Source organism: Neofelis nebulosa, chromosome 1 (genome assembly GCF_028018385.1).
Source record: "Neofelis nebulosa isolate mNeoNeb1 chromosome 1, mNeoNeb1.pri, whole genome shotgun sequence".
Classification (NCBI taxonomy): Eukaryota; Metazoa; Chordata; class Mammalia; order Carnivora; family Felidae; genus Neofelis; species Neofelis nebulosa.
Genome location: NC_080782.1, coordinates 42,975,843 through 43,003,807, shown reverse-complemented (window position 1 = coordinate 43,003,807; position 27,965 = coordinate 42,975,843). Strand labels below are relative to the sequence as shown.

Sequence of the window (27,965 nt, the reverse complement as noted above, 5' to 3'; positions counted from 1 at the left end):
AACGTTTAATGAAATGCAAATTTAAGGCACTGTAGAACCTGCTGACATTTCTTTATCACTTAGCTATCTATCTTCTCTGGGTTGGGTCGTTTCCCCTTGAAGTTATGATAATTGTTCATAATTGCCACATCTTGTAACTTGCAAGGTATTTTTAATATCTTGCTGGAGTTCCATAGTAACCTGGTGGGATTGGCTAAGGAAGAATTAATATTCTCATTCCACAGATAAGGAAAGAGCTCCAGAAAGATCGAGCAACTTGCTTAAATATTCACCTAGCAAAAGTTTAGACTTGAAGACAATTTGAGCTGGAAATAACCTTAATATCTAATTGAGATTATACAAATTGGTAGCTGGCAGGTCATTTCCATCCAATAGATAAACCTGTTTGGCTGCGTACATTTGAAATTTTTCTTCTTACTTAAAAAGTTTTGGGAATTGATAGTTTAACATCTAAAAAAAATCAAGATATTTCCCATAAATACATAGATTCTCAGCTTCTTTTAAAAAAGTGGAAGATTAGCCGAAACTGGACCCACAGTCCCACACGGGTAAATTTTATTTTTTGAGATTTTATTTTTAAGTAATCTCTATACCCAACATGGGGCTTGAACTCACAACCCTGAGATCAAGAATTGCATGGTCTGCCACTGAGCCAGCCAGGTCCCCCTCACAGGGTAAGTCTGATGGGAGCTGAGGGGCAGCTGTCTCCTTGGACCATGGCCAGAGCTCTCTAGTTTGCCAAAGTCCTCGCCATTCCCCTGGTGTACCCCTGCTCCCCAGTCCACACTCATTTATGTTTCTATCAGGCCTCTCCAGGCACTTGAGTTTGTGAGCTCTGCTTACAGACCATTGCTTTCTTTTTTTTTTTTTTTTGACTTTTTAAAAAAAATTTAACTTAAATCCAAGTTCATTAACATATAGTGTAATGATGGTTTCAGGAGTAGAATTAAATAATTCATCACTTACATATAGCACCCTGTGCTCATCCCAACAAGTGTCCTCCTTAATTCTCATCACCCATTTGGCCCATCCCTCCACCCAACACCCCCCAGCAACCCTGCTTGTTCTCGGTATTTAAGAGTCTCTTATTGTTTGTCTTCCTCTCTCTTTTTATCTTAGTTTTGCTTCCCTTCCCCTATGTTCATTTGTTTTGTTTCTTAAATTCCACATGTGAGTAAAATCATATGGTATTTGTCTTTCTCTGACTTATGTTGCTTAGCATAATACACTCTAGTTCCGTCCACGTTGTTGCAAATGGCAAGATTTCATTCTTGTTGATCACCGAGTAATATTCCATTGTATGTAAATATACACACGTATATACATATACATATGCATACACACACACACACACATATATATATATATATATATATATATATATATATATATATATATGTGATATATATATATCACATCTTCTTTATCCATTCACCTGTTGATGGACATTTGGGCTCTTTCCATAATTTGACATAAACAGAGAGAAGCTGATATGATGTATGTGGGGAGGATGAGATGAGGCAGGGCAACCAGATTTGTCACTCACACAGCCTGCAGAACCTATAGAATGACAGGATGACCTTAGCTGAGGCCACATGGGATAAGTAAGCAGCAGAGTCAGGCCCTGAATTGAGTTTTAGTCTCATGCTCGTCCCACAGGATCTTTTAGCCTGTCTGAAATGGTGTATCAGTTTCTGTTAGGAGGCCTGATCCCACCCAGCCAACACTAATCCTACCCCAAATTAAAATGTGCGTGTACGCACGCACCCACGTGTGTGTGTGTGTGTGTGTGTGTGTGCACGTGTGTGAATGATAGACTTTATTTAGTTTTCATTCAAACTCCAGGAATTTGAAATTAACACCCTTGCCTATGAGCTTCCCGAACACACCAGAAAAGAGTGCCCCCTGGACATCTACATCATCTGCCCTGCTTCATCCAAAATAACCTTTCAACCTGCTGTTGTTCTGTGTCAAACTCCTCTTCCACCCGCACAATGGCATGATTTCATTTGGGAAGACTGAGTCTTCAAGCATTACATCATGTGCTGCTGTCAGAAAATAACTCGGGGACCGTTTTCTTTTTAAGCTCAGCTCTTCGTGTTGGCACGGTTGACATGTCACCCCTGAGCTTTATCTCCAAGTCACCTGAGCTGGATTTGTATCTTCTGGAAATTTAGAAGTGGAGGAACTGGAATAGTGATCACCCTAGCTTTCAGACACCACCAACTTCAGTCAATTCTTCAGTCAATTGATCAACTTCTTGATCAATTCAAGAAGTTTTGGTTTCACTGAAGTGACCTGCACACTTATGGCTAAGACTTTCCTTTCCCAAAACCCTCCTACATCTCAGGTAGCAGGGGCTCAGTCCTTGTAAGAGTACAAGGTATTAGGTTGTGATGGAAAAGGTCAGAAGGCAAAGAACTATGGTTTTGGTTGGTTGGTAACCTGTAGGGTGAACTCGGTCAAAAAATCCTTTGGGTCCTCGATTTTCCCATCTATGAGGTACTGTCACTAAACTCATCTCCATAGTCAGTTCCAGGTCTAGGACACAGCTAGTGAGGGGACACACATAGGCCTGAACTGGGGCACAGAAACAACATGACAAGACTGGCCCAAAGTAAATCTTCTAGAAAGACTGGGTTTGGAAAGAACAAGCCTGAGTTCAGACCCCTGTTCCACCAGATAGTTGCGTGGCCTTGGACAACCTCTCTAAGCCTCACCTTCCTCATCTGTAATGCCTGGATAATCCAAATGGCCGGCAGGACCATGGTGGCTAAAGCAAATCAAACACTGACATACACTAGGCATCCAATCATCATGGCTACCTGGGTTGAATCTTATTATCTGCAGGGTACTTTACCTGGAGTATGTTATTTACTCTTCTCAACAAGTTTATAAAGGAAGTATCATTATCCCCATTTCATGGTTGAAAAGATTGAAGTCAGGAAGGGTTACTTCATTTGCCCGAATTCAAACTCAGGGTGCTTTTCTTCCTGGTAACTCATTACAGCCATGCTTTTTAGCCTTCCCTCTCACCTCGTAACGCCCTCACACTTTCTCTGCCACATTCACCTGAGAAATACAACTGTTGTCTGGACTTTGACCAATTAGCCTCCCCAAGTCACGGGTCTAAAGATCGCCAACAGCAGCTACACCTCACTTCATCTCCTTTTAAAAGTAAAATGTTGTACGTGTGTGTTTTCATTATTAAAAACATATACAGGCTAGTTAGCCTTCACGGAAAAAACAAAAAAAAAATAGCACTCATTTAAAAACTGGTATATTTCCATGGAGGATAATTTTGCTATGGCTGTATTTGTGGCTCTCTCAAAGACCCTTGTGTTAAAGCCTTCGCTGCTCAGGTGGTAGGTAACAAAAGAGCTCATTGACGGCTCAGTTTTGACTTTCCAACGGCTGGTGAATTCTTAACATGAATATGTTGCTTGAAGGCAACTCAGCTGAGCTCCAGTACGTGAAAACAGCTCTATTTACCTAAAGCACACTGATCTTTTTGTTGCTTTCTGTGAAAGCAAATTGATTCTTCCGTGGGCTTTAGAAAAAAAGTCCATTTCTACCCTTTCTGAAGGAGCCTTGTGGAGATCCCTGGATAGGACAGCCTGGGCGGCCCAGGGAGCCCACAGCTTGCCTCTGTGAGCAGGAAGCAGCCCACACCCGAGAACAGATGGCTTAAAACAAAGACCTGAGGAAGGTTGAGAAGGTCATAGAAGTTGACTTCCTTTTCCTCACAGGGGGACATTTAGCTACACCAAAGTCTCAGTAGATAAGGCGGCCATCTTTGCTTTCAGGAACTGCCTCCAGGGTACAACTTCACTTTAAAAAATGTCCTTAGCACAATTTGTTTGCACTTATTGAAAAAGTAATACATGAGGGGCGCCTGGGCGGCTCAGTCGGTTCAGTCTCCGACTTGATTTCAACTCAGGTCATGATCTCATGGTTCACGAGTTCAAGCCCCACATCAGCTCTCCACTGACAGCATGAAGCCTGCTTGGGATTCTGTCTCTCTCCCTCTGTCTCTGCCCCCTCCCTGCTCTTACTCTATCTCTCAAAATACATAAGTAAACTTAAAAAAAAAAAAAAGTAACACATGAGCCGATGAAAAGCTCACACATTACAAAAGGATATGCCACAGAAATCTAGCCTCCCCCGAGATGGCCAGTGTGAGCAGTCTGTCCTTCCAGGAATGTCTACGGACACCCAGATACTCCTCGAATTCTACCACCAGCACCATCCTCAACAAATGGGATGATTCTGTTTTGTGCCTTCGTTTCTCAGCTTGGGATCTTCCCCTATCAGCACAGATACAGCTACACTGTTCTGGAGACAGGCAATGTATCTGCTGGATACAGGCACTCAATTTGGTTAGCCAGTCTCCTGATGATGACATTATGTTGTGTCCAGACTTTGGAAAGCAGTCTGGCTGAGACCCCCGGATGGGGCAAACGATGTTTTGACCCCCATTTAGAAGTGTAACTGTAGGATTCATTCCCACACGTGGAATTGCTGGTTCAAAGAAGACGTGCATTGTAATCTACGAGGGATACGGCTACCTACCCAACAACAATCTTAGAAGCACAGTTGGGAAGAACTTTGGCGATTATCTAGTGTCAGTTTTAAAACGGTCTGAATGTCTTTAGACCCTCTCCACTTCCACTGTGTTTGCCGTGGCCAGGGAGTAATGGGGGAGAGGTACAGGAAAGGCCATGAGAGAGAACAAAGACAGATGCAGGATCTCCAGGTGCCCAGCTCTGCTTCCATCAGGGCAAATGGAAGAAGCACACACCGTCAGTTTTCCAGCTGGGGAAACTGAGCCCCCAAGAGCGCACACAGTAGACCCAAGACCAGAACGTGACTCTTTTTGGGAGCCGCTGATCGGCATGAGCAGAGCCTCTCCTTCTGGAGCCTGAAGAAGGTCAAGATCACCTGTCAACCAAATGGACATTAGGACACCCTTGACTGGATCAGGAATTTCTCTTTGTGGAGGTTCTGAGTCAGGAGACCCAGATAGGGCTTAGGTGTCTCCATTGAAATCTCTAGAGCAGGACTTCTCAAAGCACTGCAGGCAAGGAACACTTGTTGTTACTATTGTTGTTTTAATTTCCAACCCATTTTGGGACCGATACTTTTCAAAATGTGATAACAATGTATGACTAGAAAAAAAAATTTTTTAAGACATATAAAATGTAAGTCCCCTCCCCCTTTTCATTCGTGTCAACAGCCCTAACTTCACTCAAACTGCCATAAAAGTTTCTAAACACTCTCAATTTCTGTTTTTATCTCAGCATGGAAGGGTACCAAATAGTTTGCAGACTGTCCCAGTCCAGAGGCTATACTTTGAATAGTCCTGCCCTGGGTAAGGGTGATGCAGAGAGTAAAACACTGTTTTAGGTTAACATAAGGTTAAGTTTAAGTGGCATCACAGAAAGGGTCCTGAGCATAGGAGTCAAGGCTTAGCTTCTGGTCCTGGCTCACTGTCTACTATAAGTAAGTCCCTTCCTCTCTCTGGGTCTCAGTTTTCCCATTTGTAGAATGGTTTCTAACCTGCTCATCACAGGTGGGTGTTGAGAGGATCTAATAAGGTGATAGAATTTTCCCTGGAGAGCTAAGGGAAAGGAGCCATGTGCCAATATCCCATTACATGTTAGGAAGTCATGTGACTGAACACACCTACTTTAGAGAATGGGAGTTCTCATGGTGCATGGAGGTGTGAGGGATGGAAGAGGTGGAAAGTGAGTTGGGGGGCACGAAGCAAGATTGGGAAGACAGGTCTGGAAGAGCTGACACAGCAAAGAGAGCAGCTGAGTGATGGGTGTGAAGGAGAAAAGGGGGCCGTGACTGTGGAGCTGAGCCCTGCAGGGATGGCTGAGTTGAGACAGGAGTCTCCTTCCCACCTCCCTCTCTCCCTGGACTCCAGAAAGCAGTCTTTCACTCTTTGTCCTTGTACTTAACCCCCAGCTCCCTTTGGAACCGCTTCCTATCCCTCTTTCCCAGATCCCAGCCCCTGCCTGGCCACCCTGAACTGGTTCCAAGGTTAAGCATGCTGAATCATGAGTCAGCTGAGGACAGTGAGCTCAGGGGCAGCTGGGCTACGCCCTTAGAGGGCCAGGCTGGTGTTTCTAGAAAACCACAGGGCATATGGTTGAAAACAAGCCTTGTCTCATGGACACACTCAAGCTGAAGTTTTGTCTCTGGCTGTCAAGTTATATATTTCTTTATCTCTTTTGCCTAGGAAATCAACTTTTACAAGGTCATTGACTACATCCTGCATGGCAAAGAAGACATCAAAGTAATCCCGTAAGTTTCTTCAAAACATATAGAATTGTAGGCACATTATCAATATCTATAGATACTCATTCCAAGACCAACACCAAAGCAAACCCAAGAAGGCCACGCACTTGGTTAGAGACAGGTAGAACAGTAAGGAGACGGTGTGGAAGAGTGGAAAGACCACACAGGTTGGGAAAAGAGGCTGGATTTTGAATCAGCTTCTGGTAGTTCCAGTCCCAGGCGTCAGTTCTCCATCTACAGAATGCGACCGTGGGATCTGATCAGAGATTTCCAGTGGTTTTCTGTGGAGGCACATCTGGGGCCCATACAGGAGGCTGAGGCAAAGGCAAGAAGCTGGTAAGGAAAGCAACTCAGTCCCCAAGGAAAGTTTATTCTCTATTGTCCTCTCTTGCCTGGCCTTGGAGGATAATGGATAATGAGAAGGAAAGAACTCCCAGAGGGCAAGGCCTCCACCTCCCTGTAAGTGGTAAGGACTCAAAGGCCGTTTTAAGATTCTAACAGTCAAGAACCTTAAAAAGGTAAAAGCTTGTACTTTTTTGGTCAGTAGTTCGCTACCAAAACTTAGCTGCCTTGTTATCCATTTGAATCCTCTCTGTGTGCTAAGAGGCACGACCCACAGTTCTGTCTTGAAACCGGCTCACTTTCTCACTGAATGGCAGACATCTTCGGTCAAAATCAGACCCCGTGGGATTTACCGTAGGTCACCTTAACCCTTAAACAAGTGGGTGCAAAAGGTCACAATGGAGTCCATCCTGGTCGCTAGGTTGAATTATAATAATCCTGTCACTCAGATAACCCAGTTCTTGGGTTTACCTTTGACTGGTTGGGGATGAGAGACTGCTTCAAGGTCTTGAGTTTCTGGGTTTTCTCTGCTCATTCCTGTTTGCGTAAAAACTGATTGTTTCCTAAGCTTATCCCTTTCTTTTGCTGTTGTTGTCTCAACCTTATCAAATGCGTACTCTTTTTTTTTAAGTTTATTTATTTATTTTGAGAGAGGCAGAGATAGCATAAATGGCAGAGAGAGAAGGAGTCAGAGAACCCCAAGCAGGTTCCGCACTGTGAGAGAACTGTCAGCGTGGAGTCCCACACATGGCTTGAATTCATGAGACCATGAGATCATGACCCGAGCCGAAACCAAGAATTGGATGCTTAACTGACTGAGCCACCCAGGTGCCCCTCAAATGCATACTCTTCAACCACTCTGTATTCTGACTCCTTTTCTAGAGGTATAAGTTTATTTAAACTCATTATCTGTGTTATAAGTTACCACAGGTCATAGTCTTCCCCCCGTGTTGTACCAGTGTTCATCAAGCATCATATCCTTCTAGCTTTTGAAAACATTCACTTTGCTACCTTCCACCCAGTACCTAAGCTAAGTCACATATTTTAGGTTCTTTGTTATGGCAGCACCCTGTTTCTGATAACAATTTTTGTATCAAGATAGGCCAGGCTATGTTATGGTAACAAAACCTTAAGACCTTAGTTGTATAAACAGTAAAAATTTGTTTATCATCCCACTACATGTAAACTGAGGTTGGTGGGTGTGAGGTTGGTTGGTGGAGTATCATGCATGGATTATAGTCGGGCAGGGACCACAGCTGATAGAGCAGCCACCATTTTGAACCTTGGGAGGTTGACTAACTTGCCAGAAGGAAGCTAGAACAGGACAAAACAGATACTAACTCTTAAATATCCCTTTGGAAGTGGCCCCCTTCACTTCTTTTCACATTTCATTGGCCAAAGCTAGCGTATGGCTGCACCTAACTTCAAGCAGACAGAGAATGCAACCCTCTTGTGTGCCCAGGAGTGAGAGCCAGAATACTTGCAAATATCCTGACTACCAAAGTATGTGCCATCTAAACTAAGAGAGGGGAAAACTGAATAGTAAGTGAATGGCTAATCAAACCAAAAGAAGACAAAGTAAGGTTTAGAAAGAACATAGAACAGGTGGAAAAAAAGTAAAAAGTTCACATTAAGATAATATTTAAATCAAAATATACCAATAATTACTTTAAATATAAGTCAGTTAAATGTCCCAGTTGAATGACAAAGATTGCCAACCTGGATAAGAGAGAAATCTATCATATTTCATTGGTTCTAAGATGTATAGTTTTCTACTTTTTGACATTTCTGAAACAGAATCAATGACACTGTATAATTGCTATCAGCCGGATGGCAGTCATGATGTAGTTGTTATTGACTGTCTATGCATGAACTTGGCCATGACCATTCATATTGCTGGGACTTCAGCTGAGTTATGTGCACTGTTGGTTGTACCCATATTGAATTTAATTGCCATATAAAGTAACTAAAAGAGAGTATATACTATAACACAGCACTGAAACAAAAAGTTGTTTTGAATGGCACAAAAAGATAAGAAAAGGCGTGGAATATAAAAATGTGTTTCTAAATTCTAAAAGAGGGGCGCCTGGGTGGCTCAGTCGGTTAAGCATCCAACTTTGTCTCAGGTCATGATCTCACAGTTCATGAGTTCGAGCCCCACATCAGGCTGTCTACTGTCAGCCCAGAGCCCACTTCAGATCCTCTGTCCCCCTCACTCTCTGCCCCTCCCCCTACTCAACTAGAAGCTAGAAGGCCAAAGGCCCTGTGTAGTCCAGAGGTGGCACAGGAGGAGCAGGTTTGAGAGGGGGCTGGAGGGGCAGACAGAAGCCGTCTATCACAACAATGAAATGTGAAAAGAAGTGAAGGGGGCCACTTCCAAAGGGATGTTTAAGAGTTAGTATCTTGTCTTTTCTCTCTCTCTCTCTTTCTCTCAAAAATAAATAAACACTAAAAATAAATAAATTAATGAATTCTAAAAGAGGTCTGTTGATATTAATAAAGTAATAATTACAAGTTCAAACTGCATTATGTTTCAGATTAAGTGGCAGCATTTTACCTTTCTCAGTTTCCATGTAAGAAATGGTCTGTCAAGGAACGTTTGGCTTTCTAGATATGAAGAAATACTATATATCCTGTTTATAAGAGATCTACCTAAAAGATAAGAATACTGAGAGGTTGACAGTAAAAGAATGAAAAAATATATACCATGCAAATGCTAATAGAAAAAGCTGATATAACTCTATTAATATCAGGTAAAATTAGACATTATGACAAAGAGCATAAGTAGAGATATGGGTAGTCACTTCTTAATGATAAAGGGGTTAATTCATCTGGTTATTACAGGAAGATATTATAATTCTTAATTTGTATACACTTAATAACACAGCCTCAAAAAAAAAAAAGCAAAGCTGACAGAAATATAAGAATGTATAGACAAATCCATGTTTGCTAAATAATAGGAGGATCAGACTAAAACAGATATAGAATATTCAAATAACATAATTAAACTTAATCTAATGGATCTGTCTATCTATCTATCTATCTATCTATCTATAGATAGATAGAGAGAGAGAGAGAGAGAGAGAGAGAACAAACATGGCACCCCATCCCCCAAATTATAGGATACTTATTCTTTTCAAGCATACATGTGACATTTACAATAACTGGTGATATAATGGGCCACAAAGTAAACTTCATGTATTTCAAAAGATTGAAATAATATATGGAATGTCCCCTGGTCACAATAAAGATATTCTAGAAACCAATAACAAAAAGCTAATTAGAATAATCTTCATATGCAACTAGGGAAGCTAGAAATACCCTTCTGAAAAGAAGGAATCACTTGCAAATAACTCATGGGTAAAAGAATAAATCAGTGGAAATTAGTATAACTTCTGAACTGAAAAACAACAAAGACACTACACACCAAAACCTATGTGATGCAATGAAATCATGCTTAAAGGAAAATTTACAGCTTTAAGTATACATGTTAGAAAAGAACAAAAGCTGAAAAAGTAATGAATTATGTAGCCACCTGTATAGGTCAGCGTCCCAACAAATAGTAGGTGTCACGTTCAAATTAGGATAATTCCAAGGAGGGCTTATTTACAAAGGGGCAATTACAGGGGTGCGGGTGCAATGAAGGAAACCACAAGAGAATGTACTAGTGGTGATGTTTTTACAAGCACTCCTGGCCCCATAAAGAGTTTTCTAGAACTTGGACAAAGAAGGGGTCCTGTAGAACAGACCACCTTGAGAGAAGCATTGCCCTTTAGTCAAGGAACAGAGCAAGCCCAAAGCAACCTTGCCAGTGGGGGCCCAGGGAAATAAATAATCTGACCTCACTGTTCTATCTTCCTCTAGTCTTTGGTCAGGTCTCCCCACTGGGCCAAACTCAACTAGAAGCTAGAAGGCCAAAGGCCCTATGTAGTCCAGAGGTGGCACAGGAGGAGCAGGTTTGAGAGGGGGCTGGAGGGGCAGACAGAAGCCGTCTATCACAACATCTCAAGAAATTAACAACAAACCCAAAGAATAAAGATAAGCCCAGAAATTAATAAAATATAAAAAGATAAATAATGAACAAATGCCAAAAGTTGGTTCCTTGACCAGATTCATGTGACTGACAAATTTCTGGCAAGACTGAACAAGAAAAATAGAGAGAACATCAAATGAGTTGTGTCAGAAATTAAACTGAGAATAACCACAGTAACACAAACATTAAAAAGACAAGAGGATAATTTGCCAAAAATACTTTAAATTTAGATGAGACAGGCAAATCCCTGGAAAAGGAAAACCTACTAAATGCACATCAAGAAGAAATAGAAAGCCGTAATAGTCTTAGAGCAGTAAAATAAATCAAAACCTTCCCACAAAGACACTCCAGGCTCAGATGCCTTCAGGGGTGAGTTCTACAAAATATTTAAGGAAGAAATAATGCAACCCTCATGCAAATCATCCAGAAGAATAGAAAAAGGAGTGGCTGATATAAGCTTGACAACAAAATCCAGCAAGGGCTACGTAAAAAAGGAATATTCAGATTAAGCTCACTTGTGGACATAGATGCAAATATCCTAAACGAATTTTAGCAACCAAGGAATGAATAAGCCACAGGGATAAAAGGTACAGCATGGGGAATATAGTTAATGGTATTGCAATAGTGCTGTAGACAGATGATACACTTGTGGTAAGTGGGGTATAACGTATAAAGTTGTCAAACCACTCTGCTGTATGCCTGAAACTAATGGAATCTTGTGTGTCAGCTACACTTCGATAAAAAAATACTTTTTAAAATTTTAAGCAAATAATAACTACAAGGGATTCTATATCATGACCCAATTGGGTTTAACCCAGGAAGGCAGGGTTTGTTTTTAACATTCGAAACATCCATCAATACAGGTGGCTACCTTAAGAGAAACATGATATAATTATCTCCATAGAGAACTTTCTTGGCTTTCTAAAGAGAATTAAAAAAAAATTTCTTTAAGTTTTATTTATTTATTTTGAGAGAAAGGGAGAGAGAGCATGTGTGTGTGTGAGCAGGGGAGGGGCAGAGACAGAGGAAGAGAGAGAATCCCAAGCAGGCTCCACACTGTCAGCGCAGATCCCAACGTGGGGCTCTATCTCACGAACCATGATATCATGACCTGAGCTGAAACCAAGAGTTGAGCACTCAACCAACTGAGCCCCCCAGCCGCCCCCCACCCTCACCCCGCAAAGAGAATTTTTTTTTAATGTTTGAAAATACTAAGTATCAACAGAGACATGGAAGAAAGGAAAAGTCTAATAAACTGCTGTATCCTCTAGAGTATATACCAGAAACAACCACTCCTGAAAAGTTTGGCTTTATCTAGCAAACTTGAAGACATGCACATCTTATAACTCAGTATTTCTATCTCCTAGGTACACAACATATAGAACCGAGAGCAGATATACATCAGACTGTTCATACATCATTGTTCACATTAACCCTAAGCGGAGGGAAAGTGCCATCCGTCATTGAATGGATACTTGGTGCTATCGTTTTACAAGAAAAAACTGTAGTCAGTAAAACAAATGGATTACAGCGACATGAAAAAGAGACCAAATGAAATAATAGACCCCGTAGGATTCCAGCCACATGAAACTGAAAAACAGGCAGAATTAAACTAGAGGTTACTAGAAAGCATACTTAGGTAGTAAAACTCTACAGAAAAGCAAGAGTGTAACTAATCATGTCAGAACAGTGGTTACCTTTGGAGTCAGGGAGAGGGCTGCCATTGGCAGGGACAGGTCAGGGACTTCCAAGGTGCTGACAAGGTTGTTCTTGACCTGGGTGTGGTTTTATGGATGTTCACTTCAGAATGATTCATGAAGATTTTAATGTGTTTCTCCACGTTTGTATTTTTTTCTCACAACAAACAAGCATAATCTTACAATAAATAAAAGATAATAATACTGGGGCCCCTGGGTGGCTCAGTCGGTTGAGCATCCGACTTCCCCTCAGGTCGTGACCTCACGGTTCTTGAGTTTGACCCCACATTGGGCTCTGTGCCGACAGCTTGGAGCCTGGAACCTGCTTCAGATCCTGTGTCTCCCTCTCTCTCTGCCCCACCCCTGCTTACACTCTGTCTCTCAAAAATGAATAAATGTTAAAAAAAGTTTTTAAAAAGATAATAATATCAAAAATAGTAATATTATCGTGAGGGATAAATCAGTATGTAAAGCCCCCAGCTTAGTGCTTGGTACATGGTAGGAGTTCACCATAGATGTGTTTCCTCTCTCTCTCTCTCTCTCTCTCGATGGTATTAAGCTACCTCTCTCTGTATAAGTATTAATGGAAACGATGGGCTTCTTTTTGCTCAGCAGTCAATAACAATATGCTGAATGAATCTTGTCCTTTTTCTTGGATCGTCAAACTCAGCATGCACTTATAAAATGTTGCATTCATCAGGCTTTTTTCCATGTCTAAATTTGAATAGTAAGATGCTTAGATAGGATTTGGGGGTCATTGAGGTGTAGTGAATGTAAGCAGGGACTGGGACCCCCCAAGAGAGTAGAGGGGGGACAAGACCCAGATTCAAGGGTTTAGTCCAACTGTCCCTATATCAAAAGTTACCAGTTGTCTTTGGCCTTTACAGGAACCCACCTCCTGATCATTGGGCTTTAGTAAGTGGTCTCCCCACTTATGTTGCTCAGAATGGCCTGGTAAGTAATGCAACTTTGAAGGGGGAGGGTCTTGAATCATTGGAAGTGTGAAAGGATTTCAGATCGAGAGAGTAGGAAACACGGCGGGAAGTGAGTCTCTAAAAGCCTGAGTCTCATTCCTCAGTTCACTTGACCCTTGGTGCACATCACCCCATATTTGAGCCCGGTCACCCCTCTTTAGCCTTCCCCAGGCACATGCTACACAACACTGCTCCTGTAGCGAGAAGTTTACTTGTTGAACATTTTCAATGTACCAGGCACTGCAATTGGCTCTGGGGATGGAAAGACAGATGCACCAGATACAGTTTCTGTTCTGAAGCTCGTAATCAACTGGGGAGATATTTTAAACAGATTCTTCTACTCCAGTGTGATAAGGGCACAATAGAGATATACCAGGAGCACAGGGTAGGGGGCGTCTAAACCAGACTTTTCTTCCTAGAGTGTCGGTCTGAGTTGAGTTTTAAAATAAATAGGTCTTAGGCAGATAAGAGCAGGAAAGGGGATTCAGGTGGAGGCAGCGACGTGAGCAAACACGGGCCTGGAGGTTTGAACAGCAAGGTGTATGCAGTTGAGTGTGGCTGGAGTATTAGGTTTGAGATAGGAAGGCTTCAACAGATGAGCCTCGTGAGGGAAAGAAGCGCCAGACAGCAGTGGCCTTGGATGCCAGGTCACGGGATGGGACTTCAACCTATAGGCACTGAGTTTTTAAGCAAGAGATTGACACGGTCAATTTCCATTTTAAAAAGATAACTCTGAGAGCTCCCTGGAAGAGAGATCTGAAGATATTAAGAGGCAGAGCAAAAAGCACATCCTTACAAGCAAGAGAAGACGGGCATCTCAAGAAAGGCACAGGCAGCAAGGAGTGCTCTCGTTAGCAGCAACAGCCAGTGAGGGCCTACGAGCTGCGCAGTAAATAAATTTGCTCATTCAATACGCACGCAGGTCTGACAGAGACAAGATGAAGAGAGGGAGACCAGGGCGCAGATCTAATATCAGGAGGGTAAAGTTGGCAGGACTTCGTGATCATGGGCAGAGAGGGAGGGAGAGAGAAGGGTCAGGGCTAATCTCAGGCTTCTGGACTGGATAAGCAGTGCTGACCAGAGGGTTGGATGCGAGGTGATAAGGTCAGTTTCAGACAAGATGACACGGAGACATTTTTAGGCAGCAAATGTCCAGTGGGCAGCTGAAGAGATGACTCTGAAGCTGTGGAGAGGGAGGAGAGTTGGAGACAGGGGACTTGAAAGACATCAGGACCAGATGGTTCTGGAAACCATGTGTGTGGATGAAGTCACCAGGGAGAGTGAGAGGGACCTGGGGCGGGATGCTGTTGGGTGCCAGCATTTAAAGACTAAAGAGGAGCATGTGAAGGCTAGAAGGAGGGTTCGGAGGTATCTGGAGACCCAGGTGGGAGTAGGTGTCATGGAAGTAAAGCGATTCAACAAGGAGAGAGACGGCCAAGCAGCAAAAGCGATCTAGTGAGATAAGAACTGAAAACCCTATCGAGTTTGGCAATTAGGTCACTGGCGGCCCTGATGAGAGCGGGTTTGGTGGTGAGGCAGAGGTGGAAGCTGGCATGGGGTCTGCGGAGGGGTGGATGGATGATAAGCAGGTAGAGAATCACAAAAGAAAAGAAGAGAAAAAAAACCTGGGTGGGTTGCTACTGGGACCGTGTTTGAGTGAAGAGAGATTTCACGTTCAAGGATGGGAGAGACTCAAGCAAGCTCATGGCTGAGGGAAGGAGCCCTCAGAGAGGTCAGGGGTCAGGGGAGAACAACGGCAACTGATATAAATGGTCCAAAGAGAGGCCAGAGGGATGCGGCAATAGGTAAGCAGCTCTTGAACAGGAGCAGAGACAGACAGCTCACCCTCTGAGACCACATGATGGTCATGGCCAATGGGACAGGCAGGGTCACTTCAAATCCTTTGGGTGCCTTTTTGAGAACTTGGAAAACGCATGCCTTCTCAGTGGGTGCAAAGAGAAAGACTAGGGGCGTCTCTCTGCAAGTCAAGAACAAGCTGGAGTTTAACTCCCAGGCAGCCCTTCAGTGGTGGGCTTTTGTGCAGTGTGCACACCATGCAACTGTACACAGTGGCCCCAAGGGCAGGGCTCTGGAGGGGTGAGGTACGTCCCATCCATATGGTAGGGTTAACTAGTTCAATTTTCAGGAGACGAATGTGGCAATATAAAACCAGAGCTACAACACTTTTATTTCTCATTCTACTTTGGGGTTTATGACCCCAGAAAAAAACTCTTTCCTTAACAAAACAAACAATACCAAACCCAAATGTAACGGACTGAAAGATGCTTAGAGTAGCATTACTTATATTAATAGTAACAAAAACGGGATACCACCCAAACATTCAGCAAAAGGGGGACAAGCAAATGAGATACTCTGCAGCTGTTAACAATGACAAATTGTAGCCTTAATTTCTTTCAAAGCTTAGAAATGACTGAGGAAGCAAATGGCAAGAACTAATGTTGGTCCAGGTAGCTTTTCTGTCCAATAACCTCAGTTAATCATTCAAAGCCATCTTGAACATGTGTACCTAATGAAAAGAATGTGAACGCCTTGGGCAAGGACATAGCATTTCTGAAAGCAGGGCTTCACTAGGTATTGCTATCGCGACTAATCACAGCTCTATTATTCCTCCTCGTGGCTTTCAGATTTGCAACATCATGAATGCGCCTGCGGAGGACTTTTTCGAATTCCAGGCAAGTCATTTTTTGTTTGATCTCTTAGTCATATGATGTTTTTCCCCCCAAGAGGAGTAGAATACATTAAAATCCGTCTATTTATTGGGAGGCAGTCTCGATAAAGTGAAAATGTGGATGGAAAAAAGTCATGTGCCCATGGAAGTGGGGAGAGAACTAGTTTGGTAAATTCCAAGGTCCCGTTTGGTTTTAATGTTCACACCCTTTGCTTTCTGGCCTCAGGACCTTTGTTTATGGTGTTCCCCTACCCCCCAACTATCGTGTCCTGCCCAAATCCTCTCTGCCCTTCAATACAACCTCAAACGCTATGAAACTCCCATGGAGTTTTATTCTGTTTCTTCTGGCTAATATCATTTCTGTCTCCTTGGGCTTTTCACGGAACGTTGTTTAACACTCCATTTGATTTTGCCCGTCTTTTCTACGAATGTTTATGAAGGGCACCCTCTGTGCTAGGAATTGACACAGTGCTACACTGGCTGCCATAGTGGGCCAGGCAGACGTGGTCGTTATCTCAAGAGGGCTCATGATTATATGGGGAGAAAGGCCATGGAGTGCTGGTCACAGGACAGAGGAACAGAGGAAGGGATCTCTCTGGAGACCTGACTTAATCTGGAATTAATCAAGGAATAATAATTGAGAAATTATGTTTGGGCAGCAAAGAAAGGGGAGAAGACTGCAGGAGGGAGAGGGCTTGTTGGAAGGACCTACAGTAGACCAATGGATTTGAGTCAGAGGCAGATCAGAAAGTGCCAAGAGGGGGCGCCTGGGTGGCTCAGTCGGTTGAGTGTCCGACTTCGGCTCAGGTCACGATCTCGCGGTCCGTGAGTTCAAGCCCCGCGTCAGGCTCTGGGCTGATGGCTCAGAGCCTGGAGCCTGCTTCCGATTCTGTGTCTCCCTCTCTCTCTGCCCCTCCCCCGTTCATGCTCTGTCTCTCTCTGTCTCAAAAATAAATAAATGTTAAAAAAAAATTAAAAAAAAAAAAAGTGCCAAGAGGAGATTCTAGAGAAGTAGACTAAGGCCAGATGACACATGGCCTGGAAAACCATGCCGGGTAGTTCTCTCCTACTATATTTCCCTTCCTTATCTTTTATTACCCTTCCTTGATTTCAGATTAACTCTCCTCAGCAAAATATCAGCTTCCTTTAGCCAATGGTTGGGCCTTATCTTTCTTGATATTTCCAGCTCCTGTAAATATTTGTTGAGGTTAGCACACTCGATATAAGAAAAACAAATCATTAGCAATCAGGAACTAAGAAGAAAAAAAAAATGTCTCTTAGAAAAATTCATGAATTATTTTTTTACTCCTTGAAGAGCATGTTGAAAGAGCTTCGTGAGACTATCCTTCCAAAGCTAAAGTTGCACATCTTGGTTTAGGGTTTTGACTGTGACCATGGGACAAGCCCAAACTGTTGTCACGTGTTGCTAACCTGATGATATCCGTACAGAACTTGGTCTCTACTCAATTAATTGCACGTACCCACATGAAAAAATCAAATCTGATCTCAACTTTAGATTCTAGTCTTCTTCCTCCAACTCATTCTCTCTCTACAAAGTAGTTTGAGTAGTTTTGGAAACATGGGTTGCATCAAGTACCTTCTCTGCTTAAAAAATTTTAATGTTTTCTCATTTCACTTTCAATAATAAGCTGTCTCCTTATCATGGCCTTCAGAAAGAAGAACTTCCCCAAAGGTTAAGTAGAGAGCCGGGGGGGGGGGGGGAGGCAGACCTAGAACTCATGTTTCCTGACCAATAGCCCCTTGCTCTTTGGGCCGTAATCTGCACCCCTTGGGAGTCATTTTTTCACCAGGTGCTGACTTCCAGCGTTACTGAAATCATCACACCACTGTCGTTGTTGTCATGGTCATTGTCCTCGTCATCATCTCACCACCTTAAGAATCTTGGAACTTTCTGGGGCCCCTGGGTGGCTCAGTCAGTTAAGCGTCCAACTTCGGCTCAGGCCATGATTTTGCGGATCATGAGTTCGAGCCCTGTGTGGGGCTCTGTGCTGACAGCTCAGAGCCTGGAACCTGCTTCGGGTTCTGTGTGTCTCTCTCTCTTTGCCCCTCACCTCCTTGTGCTCTGTCTCTGTCTCTCTCTCTCAAAAATAAATAAACATTAAAATAAAAAAAGAATCTTGGAACTTTCAAACTAGAAGACTCTCCAAGTACAGGAAGCCTTCCTTGATTTCCTTCCCTTCTCTGGTTCCCCCAGTATCATAACAAACTCCCCACGTGTAGTGCAGTTGCTCCTTGACCTTCTAGATTACAAGCAACCTGAGGACAACCTTTGTGCCTTATTCACCTTGTTTTATTTTCAGCTTCTAGGTCAGTTTCTTGCACGTTATAAAATGTCTGATATTATATGAATTGGCAGAAAAAGAGTCTAGAAATCACCTCGTCCAGTCGTCCCCTTGTTATAAATGATGAAAATGAGGCTCTGACAGATGGAAAATGACTCACAAAGGGCACCTTGAGATTAAGCAAGAAATTTCACCTCCGTTTTCTCGTATGTTCCGCGAGGCACATATTCTTGCTACCGTCCCCATCTACAGATGAGAAAATTGAGACCCACCGAGATAAAATGACATGCCAAGAGTAACAGAAAGTCACATCAAGAGTCAAGAGTCAAGAGCTAAACAAACAAACAAACCCTTTAATTATGGCGTTGTTAAGCACATTCCGGCACTTGGTGGCTTGAGAGAGAGAAAGAGAGAGAGAGAGAGAGACTGTATCTGCGAATAATCAGAAGCAGGTGAAACACTCTAGACAACTTTAATCTGTTGCCAAAATAGACAGGTGAAAAACAAAGCACCGAGAGGAGCCAAAGGTTTTGTTTACACAGCTACAATCTGATTCGATAGGCTTGTTGCCCACCTACCCGCAGAGTCCCTAGCTGTTTTGCAGTTTTCATTTTGTACGTGTTACCTGGAAAGCACGGGCACTTTTTAAATATACCTAAATAGCCTGTGCAGCAGAAAGTCTGAAAGTTGTGATGCCCAGAGTCACGTGAACTACATTGCCTGTTTAAACACATCTGAACCCCTTTGATTATCTTTAGTTTCCTCTCTTTTGCACATGTTGTTGATAATGAGCAGACCGAATTATTGTTCCCTTGTCCTTTTCTGACTGCTATTTCTTTTTCTTTAAGTTTATTTATTTATTTTGAGAGAGACAGAGACGGCGCTAGTGAGGGAGGGGCAGAGAGAGAGGGAGACAGAGAATCCCAAGCGGGCTCCACACCGTCAGCACAGAGCCCGACACGGGGCTCGAACTCACGAAACCGTGAGACCGTGACCTGAGCTGAAACCAAGAGCCCGATGCTTAACCGACTGAACCACCGGGTGCCCCTCTGACCGCCATTTCTAGGCCCAGTTCTGTCCAGACTTCTGAATGAAAGGTCCTCCCGAGCAACAAATGTGTAACCCACTCTGGCTTCTCTTGCAGAAAGAGCCTCTGGATGAGTCCGGATGGATGATTAAGAATGTCCTTTCTATGCCAATTGTGAACAAGAAGGAAGAGATTGTTGGGGTGGCCACGTTTTACAATCGCAAAGATGGGAAACCCTTTGATGAGATGGACGAGACCCTCACGGAGGTATGGTTTGCGAGGAGGCCTTTGCCGTGGGGTTTCCGAGGTGGCTTGTTGCAAGCGTGCTGGGGGACCCTCACCCCTTGTAGCCGCTCCCCCGACTCTGCCTCAACGTCCGCTTTCTTCGCCCTCACTTCCGCATTGCCCGTGTCGTCAGAGAAATCCACACTCCCCTTAAAACCACTTTGAATTAACAAACTTCACCTTTCAGCGTTTTTAGGATCACAGTCAAAATGAGAATACCTCCTGCCCCCACACAGGCCCAACACGTTCCCCTTGTGCGAAGGTATTAGGTGCTTTATGTGTGTTGGTGCTTTATTAGAAAGCGCGTTCTCGTCCATCGTTTTCTCTTATCCTCACAACATCTCTTTGAGGAGGGCAGCGCCCAGCTTATCGAACCCACCTCACGGCCGAGGAAATGGAACCTTCAAGCCTTGGCCTCAACTGCAGAGGCAGGATCAGGCCTGGGTGTTCCGCCTCTGATTCTGCTTTTTCCTTCCTTGCAGTCATTGGCTCAGTTCCTGGGCTGGTCCGTCTTAAATCCTGACACCTATGAGTCAATGAACAAACTTGAAAACAGGAAGGACATTTTCCAGGACATGGTAAAATACCACGTGAAGTGTGACAACGAAGAGATCCAGACAATCCTGGTGGGTAAAGCTCTTCTATTGTTTCTGCTCTAGCAGCCACCGCATCCTGGAGATGTGGCCAGAGCAATACTAAAGCTCCATGAAGGCAGAGACAGGTAGGCTTGCCTTCCACAGGGATGCCCCTGGCCCCTCACGTCGGATGGATGGATGGATCCATGCATATCAGAAAGTCACACAAAATGGCTGCCCTGCGTGGCTTGGGGACAGCTGTCCCTCACGCATCACCTCAGTCGCAGGGCCAGATCTTGGCTTCACAGCTCTAGAAATTCCATTTTTCACTGTGCTGAGGGCTGATTTGGTAGGAGAGATAGAGTCGCCCAACCACAGCCTCTACTCTGAGAGGAGTCTCTATCTGACAGCCCAGTGGACGATGGTCAGTTTCTCAGAGACTCCCTCTAGGGGGTTGACTCATGTAGAAACCCAATCAGATCACAGAGGAGTCGGGTGAGCAAAGAAGTATGACAGAAGGAGTTGGAGGTTAGTAGGCACTCCTCACATAGTTTAACCACGTTGCAGTTTATGAGGCAATTTTACACTTATAATATCGTTTGACGCTCACAATGGCCTACCAAGGTGGGCAGGGTAAGGGTTTCTATCCCCACTGTAGATATGAAGAAACTGAGGCCCCCAAGGGGGAAGTAACTTGTCCCCTAATCACCCAGGGGACATTAAATAGGTCTCACTCATTAAATAGGTCTCACTCAACCTTTGTCCGAATAATGAGCAAATTCTCTACCACTCTTATGAATGGACTGCCTTGTGAGGTAGTGAGCACCCTGTAAAGAGAGGCATCCAAGTAGAGGCTGGATGTGAATTTACCAGGGATGCTATAGAGGAGAGTCCTGCCTGGGGTAGGAAATTGGATGAGGCGCTTTCAAAGATACGTGGGAATTAGTGATTCATCATTACTGGGATTTTGTTCTCAAAAAGACCACGATCTTAGAAGTAAACTGAGTTAGCCAAATGGCATTGGATAGGATGCCCAGCTAAGCTCCCAAGACCTTGCTTATAGACCTCACAAGTTGAAACAAGACAGGCCAATGTTTTCAGAAGTGATTTCTTAAGCTGGGAACCTATCACAACATCTTTGATAATTTCATCTCAATAACTGATACATTCAAAGGAGAAAACATCTAGTGTGGATGAATTGACTCACAATTCGCTTGTCTCAGTTCATGACTTCAGCCAAGTGATGGGTATGTGGGCACTACGCAAGCATAGCTTCAGTGAACCAGTTAATCAGAAACAAGCAACTGGGTCCAGGTCCCCACCCCCACCCCCACCCCCCACCCCCCACCCCGCCTCCTCTGGCACGTGCATGGCGCAACAGGCCCAGGGAAGGAAGAAATTTGCCTTGAGTCACGCAGCCAGAAGAAAAGCCAGAACCATGAACAAGACCTTCTGACTCCAAGTCAGTAATAATAACGACAAGAATATCAGCAACAACATCATTTAATTCTAGTGCTTACGATGTGCCTAGCACTGCACCAAATGACTTACATGCATGATTTAGTTTAGTTGCATGCTTTGTGTATGAATTGGAGGAAAGGGAATGGAAATGGAAAGCGGAGGGATATGGAGACCCCAGATATAGCAACTGATTTTTTTTTTTCTCTCTCTATTTTGGGCCCTGGCAGAAAACCAGAGAGGTGTACGGGAAGGAGCCATGGGAATGTGAGGAAGAGGAACTCGCTGAGATCCTGGTGAGTAGGGCAGGGCAGCGCTGGCCCTCGCGTGTGACTCTTGCAGGGTGCGCCTGAGCATGCGCGTGGTGGGGGGCTGTCTCTGTAAAGCAGGACCCTTGTCACTCTGCAGGATGGGGACGGGGCTGGGTGGGGGAGAGACCCAGGAACGCTTCATGTGCTCCAACCACTTGCCTCTGTTCCTTACCCAGCAAGGAGAGCTGCCAGATGCGGAGAAATATGAAATTAATAAATTCCACTTCAGCGACTTGCCCCTGACAGAGCTGGAGCTAGTGAAATGTGGGATACAGATGTACTATGAGCTCAGAGTGGTAGATAAATTTCACATTCCTCAGGAGGTAAGGTCGAAATAAACCTCTCTGATTTCCTTTTTTCTTTTCTTGCTTGCTTTTTTTTTTTTCTTTAACTCGATCTGTAAAGCCTCAAAAACAGTGCGCCCTCAGCTTGTAGGATTTAAAGCAGTAGTCATGTTGCACAGATGAGTCATGTATCAGAAAAGAGACCTACAGTTCGTCTGAACTGTGGTGTTTTGGGGGCATTGCTTCTTGAGGTGGGTTGTAAGGCACTGAGTTCTGAGGCTGTGAATCAATGGCTACTTATAATCAAACAAAGGTGGGAAAGGCGGGTCAAACCAGTTCAAACAGGACTCTTCCCCTGCAGGATTCCTCTCAGTGTGCTGGGAATCTAGGTGGTTGGGGGAGGGACAGTGAAGGTGGGGCTGGGGTGTGTTCCCTGCAGAATTTCCCGGATTTGTTTGATTAAAACAGTGGTTCTCAAAGTGCTGCCCCAAACCGCATCGGCACCACCTGAGAATGTATCAGTGCCAATTCTCTCTCTCTCTCTCTCTTTTTTTTTTTAATGTTTATTTATTAATGAGAGAGAGAGAGAGAGAGAGAGAGCACAAGCAGGGGAGGAGCAGAGAGGGAGAGAGGGAGGGAGACACAGAATCCGAAGCAGGCTCCAGGCTGAGCTGTCAGCACAGAGCCCAACACGGGGCTTGAACTCACAAACCGTGAGATGGTGACCTGAGCAGAAGTTGGAAGCTTAACCGTACTGAGCCATCCAGGGGCCCCAGTAGCACAAATTCTTACACACATACGCACACACACACTATCTCCCAGTTCTAATGAATCAGAAATTGTGTGTTTTAACAAGCCTTCTGGGTGATTCTGATGGGCACTCAAGTTGGAGACCTACTGATTTAGAGACTCCTTTTGTTTTCCTCTCGGGTAAAGCTCCTGACAGCATCTCCCAGGACAGTAGCTCTCCCGGGGCACAGTTTGGGAAACATTGATGAAGGTTAACTAGTGGAGTAAGTGGAGTGACTTACATCTACCTGGTTTCATAACGACATCCATCTTCCTAGGATTTAGCAGCTTGCAAAGTGCTCTCATGGCAGGACTGCAGCTATTGCTGGCCTGCTCCTGTCCAGTGTGGGAGCTGGAGGACCTCCCTCAGGAGGCGGGGCCCCAGAACTCACTGCTGGAGGACCTCCCTCAGGAGGCGGGGCCTCAGACCTCACTGCTTGGGACCTCCCTCAGGAGGCGGGACCCCAGGCCTCACTGCTGGGGAGACTCCCTCAGGAGGCGGGGCTCCAGACCTCACTCTTGCGCGTGTGTTCGCAGGCGCTGGTGCGATTCATGTACTCGCTGAGTAAGGGCTACCGCAGGATCACCTACCACAACTGGCGGCACGGCTTCAACGTGGGGCAGACCATGTTCTCCTTGCTGGTGGTACGGCAGCGGTGGGATGGCAGCAGGATGGTGGCAGCTGGGGCTCCCGTCACACCAGACGACCTCTGCACCTCCACCCGGCGGCCGCAGCATTGCTCTTGATTTGTTGCTTTTTAAAACTGATGCAAAAAGAGTACATGCTTAGCATCTATGAATTCCGAGCACAGAGAATCGTGTAAAATAAAAAGCGAAGGAAAGCTGCAGGCTAACCCCAACCCCAGTCCAGTTATTTAGAGAGAACCATGGCACAACTCCTTCCGCGTTTTCTTCTAGAAGCGTCGAGATGTATTTTTACACAGACACACACACTCACACGCACACACGGTTTATTTTATTTACAGCCAATTGAATAATAATATCCTTTAAAATGCTTTTTTCATTTGAAAAAATATAAGCATATCAATCCCATTCTTCGTATGTTTAATGTGCTATTGCGGTAAAATATACACGACAGGAGACTTACCATTTAAACAACTTTTACGTGTACAGATCAGTCAGTGGTATTAACCACGTTCCCAGTGTTGTGCAAACATCACCACAATCCACCTCTAGAATTTTTCATCTTCCCAAACAGAAACTCTGTCCCCATGAAACCACCACTCCCTGTTCCCCACTCCCTGCCCCTGGTGACCTCTTTTCTCCTTTCTGTCTCTATGAATTTGACTACCCTAAGTACCTCAGGTAAGTAATCTCGTACAGTATTAGGCTTTTTGTGTCTGACTTCTTTCACCCAGCATAATGTTTTCGAGGCTTCTCCACGATAGAATTTTATGGCCGCATAGTATCCTATATTGTTCAGATATACCATAATTTCTGTGCCCGGCCCCCTGTTGTTAGACACAGGGGTGGTCTTTGATCATTCACGGTTACAGACACTGCCCCAGCGTCCTTGGATGGACGTGCCTATGTGTACCTGTGTCAGCCGTTTTGGCTCAGACGGTTCAGAGATATTTCATGTAGAAGTGTGTCCCATTCAGATTATGATGCAAATCTCTGCCCTTGTCCAGCCCCACTCATCCGCATTTCTTCTCTCACGACTGGAACGGTCAGGCCAGAGTAAGCACTGGGGCCTGGAGGCAGGGATTCTGGCCAGGCCACCACAGAAGGTGACAGTGATACCACAGAGACTTGATTTATTTCTTAAAGTCACAGAGTCAGCATCACGTCTCCCGAGCTCTTCCCCACCCTTTAGTCTAACACCCAGCATAAACAAGAAGTATGTGAGGGAGGATTCTCCTGGGCTGTGCTTAAACTATAGACCGGTTTGGATGGTTTACTTTGCCAGTCCGGGCATGTTCAAAAACTGTCTGGATCCTAAAACCTGACAGTTGTGATTTCTCAACAACCATCTAGTCCAATGCCCTCATCCTACAGTGTGCAGATTGGGATACTGAGGACCAGGGGGAGATGGGACCATGTAAGGTCATTCAGGAGTAAGGTGACCAGCCATCTTCATTTGCCTGGGACTGTCCCAGTTAGAGCATGGAAAGTCCCACATCCCAGAAAAACCCCCAGTCCCAGCCAAACATCTGGTCATGCTGTTGTGCCAGGGGGAGAGTCAAGGTTACGCCTGTGTTTCTAAGCACCAGGCCCTGGCCCTCACACCTGCTCTGCTCCCCACCCCTGCAAGGAAGGAGTGAGTGGCACCCTCTGATTACTCTTCCAGACGGGAAAGCTGAAGCGGTACTTCACGGACCTAGAGGCCTTGGCCATGGTCACCGCTGCCTTCTGCCATGACATTGACCACAGAGGCACCAACAACCTCTACCAGATGAAGTGAGTTGGCCCTTACTGCCTGCCCCCTCTACCTCCCACTCCTGGGATTCATTACCCAGATCTGAAAGGCTCTCAGACAGACTGACTCACTGGCTAAGGGGGAGTCCCACAGTTCACAGCTTCCTTCTTCCTCCTGCCCTTCTTCCTCCTGCGTAAACTCCTGTGATAGACAGAATAATGACCCCTAAATATGTCCATGCCCCAATGCCTGGATCCTGGGACTATGTTGCCTTGTGTTCAAAAGGGACTTCACAGGAGTGATTAAAGATCTTAAAATATAGGGGTTATCCTGGATTATCCCAGTGGGCCCCATGTAGTTAGAAAAGTCCTTATAGGAGGGAGACAGAAGGTCAGAGAGAGAGAGGATGCTTCTCCTCAGAGAGGAGAAGGATGGGCCACAGCCAAGCAATATAGGTGGCCTCTACAAGCTAGGAGGCAAGGGGAACAGATTGTCCCCTACAGACTCCAGAAGGAAAGTAGCTCTGTGGATGCATCTTACTCTGAACTCCAGAGCTGTAAGATAATAGATCCTTGTTGTCTGAAGCCAATAAATTTATAGTAATCTGTTATAGTGGCAATATATTAAACTCCCTCCCTCTCCTCCTTCCCCAGCTGCTGAACTCATTTAAGCCCAAATGTTACGAATATGAACTGATGCTGGTTCATTCATTCACTTTGTATTTTGTAATGCTCCTAGTGTGAGTGTGGTAGGCCCTAGGAGGTACCATGGCAGCAAAACAGACCTAGCCCCTGCCCTCATCGAGCTTACACTCCAGACAGCCTCTGAAACGTGGTCCTTGAACCACGGCCTTGGCGGACCTTCACGACCACCGTGTAGGCTGGGTAGAGCAGGGACCAGTGTTATGCTCATATTATGGATGAGGAAACAGAGGATCGGCCCGGGGCCCACAGCCTATAAATCATAAATAGACGCTAGAACGGTCCAGTCTGAGGCCAGAGATTGTGTGTACATTTTACCTTGCGGGAAGCTAAGTACTGAGCTCAGTGCTTGCACTTAGTAAGCACTCAACAAATATTTAATGAATAAAACATGCATAAACACATTGCTTGTGGGAATTCAATGGCTTCCCCTAAGACTCCGAGTATCACGTCTAGGACTTGGTGACCTTTAAAGTATGGCCCAGTGCCAATGTCATGGATGATTACAGGGAATCCATAAATCCCTGAGACTGCATGGGGTATTCTGTATGTTTGTGCTTTGGGGGCACACACTATTCAACAGACCGTAACTGAAAGAGGCTCAGAATCAGTTGTGGAGAAAACTAAAGCCTGAGACTTAGGAGACCTGATGCGGTCTCGCTGTGTGACCAGCTCTTTCTCATTTCTGGCCTTCAGCCTCTCTGCCTGCAGAATTAGGAGGGGATGGGACTGGATGATGTGCTCAACCTCCTTCTTGGCCCTTCCGTGCTGATTCTGTGTGTGCGTGTCTCTCTCTCTCTTTTTCTCCCATTCAGATCCCAGAATCCACTGGCCAAGCTCCATGGGTCCTCCATCTTGGAAAGACACCACTTGGAGTTTGGCAAAACGTTGCTGAGAGATGAGGTAGGATGGGGGGGGGCCCTCTGCGTTGGCTACCGTGAGCCCCCATTTCACAAGAAGCCTCCGTGTGGCCAAGCAGCACTCTTCCCACTGGCCTGGGCTGCCTCTCCAAACAGCTGGGGTCATCATCAGTAGTTGCGTGGCTGGCCCGCCAGCATCACATCTCTTCTATGATTTTCTCTTTAGAGCCTGAATATCTTTCAAAACCTCAATCGCAGGCAGCACGAGCATGCAATCCACATGATGGACATTGCAATCATCGCCACAGACCTTGCCCTGTATTTCAAGTTGGTATTTCTTTTCTTTTTAAGAACAAGAATAACAATAACAATGAACGTGATAATAACAAACACCGTAGTTCTAACTCACTTAACATGTACTGTGTGCCGGGCGCAACACTTGTGCTATGGAACATTAACTCTGAGTACATCCCCGGGAGTTCGGTATTATGACCCCCATTGTATCCACGGGACACTGAAATCTAGGGAAAGAGATTTGCTGAGTGAGATCAGGCAACAAATTGGTGACAGGGTCTGGGTTAGAACCTAGGTGTTGATTCTCAGGCCTTGGTTCATTAAACCTTTTGTTGTTGTTGTTAATTACGTTGCTTTAATAAGCCTCTGTCTGAAACAGCCAGTGTTAGAAGCCGGGGTGTTGCCTTATTCTGAGATGAGCTCCTTCAACAAACTGGTCTATTTTGCAGGAAGAGGACAATGTTCCAAAAGATCGTGGATCAGTCTAAGACATATGAAACTGAACAGGAGTGGACACAGTACATGATGCTGGAGCAGACCCGGAAGGAAATTGTTATGTGAGTTAAGATGGGGCTTAAACCCTGGTTTTATTTTCTTTCTTTCTTTTTTTTTAAATGTTCATTTTTGAGAGAGAGAGAGAGAGCAAAAGTGCACACA

General features: G+C 44.7%; 1 protein-coding gene across 3 annotated transcripts in view; it reads left to right on the top strand.

Annotated features, from left to right (window-relative positions):
- Positions 1-27,965, top strand: part of PDE6A (phosphodiesterase 6A) — a 63,330-nt gene that overhangs the window by 15,251 nt on the left and 20,114 nt on the right. For all 3 annotated transcript variants that reach the window (XM_058719867.1, XM_058719882.1, XM_058719876.1), the window contains exons 6-17: positions 6,248-6,312; positions 13,266-13,332; positions 15,998-16,049; positions 19,493-19,638; positions 20,139-20,282; positions 21,920-21,985; positions 22,177-22,323; positions 23,611-23,718; positions 25,385-25,494; positions 26,970-27,057; positions 27,241-27,341; positions 27,758-27,865. In XM_058719867.1, coding sequence (XP_058575850.1) covers positions 6,248-6,312; positions 13,266-13,332; positions 15,998-16,049; positions 19,493-19,638; positions 20,139-20,282; positions 21,920-21,985; positions 22,177-22,323; positions 23,611-23,718; positions 25,385-25,494; positions 26,970-27,057; positions 27,241-27,341; positions 27,758-27,865 — 1,202 coding nt within the window. The remainder of the gene's footprint in view (positions 1-6,247; positions 6,313-13,265; positions 13,333-15,997; positions 16,050-19,492; positions 19,639-20,138; positions 20,283-21,919; positions 21,986-22,176; positions 22,324-23,610; positions 23,719-25,384; positions 25,495-26,969; positions 27,058-27,240; positions 27,342-27,757; positions 27,866-27,965) is intronic.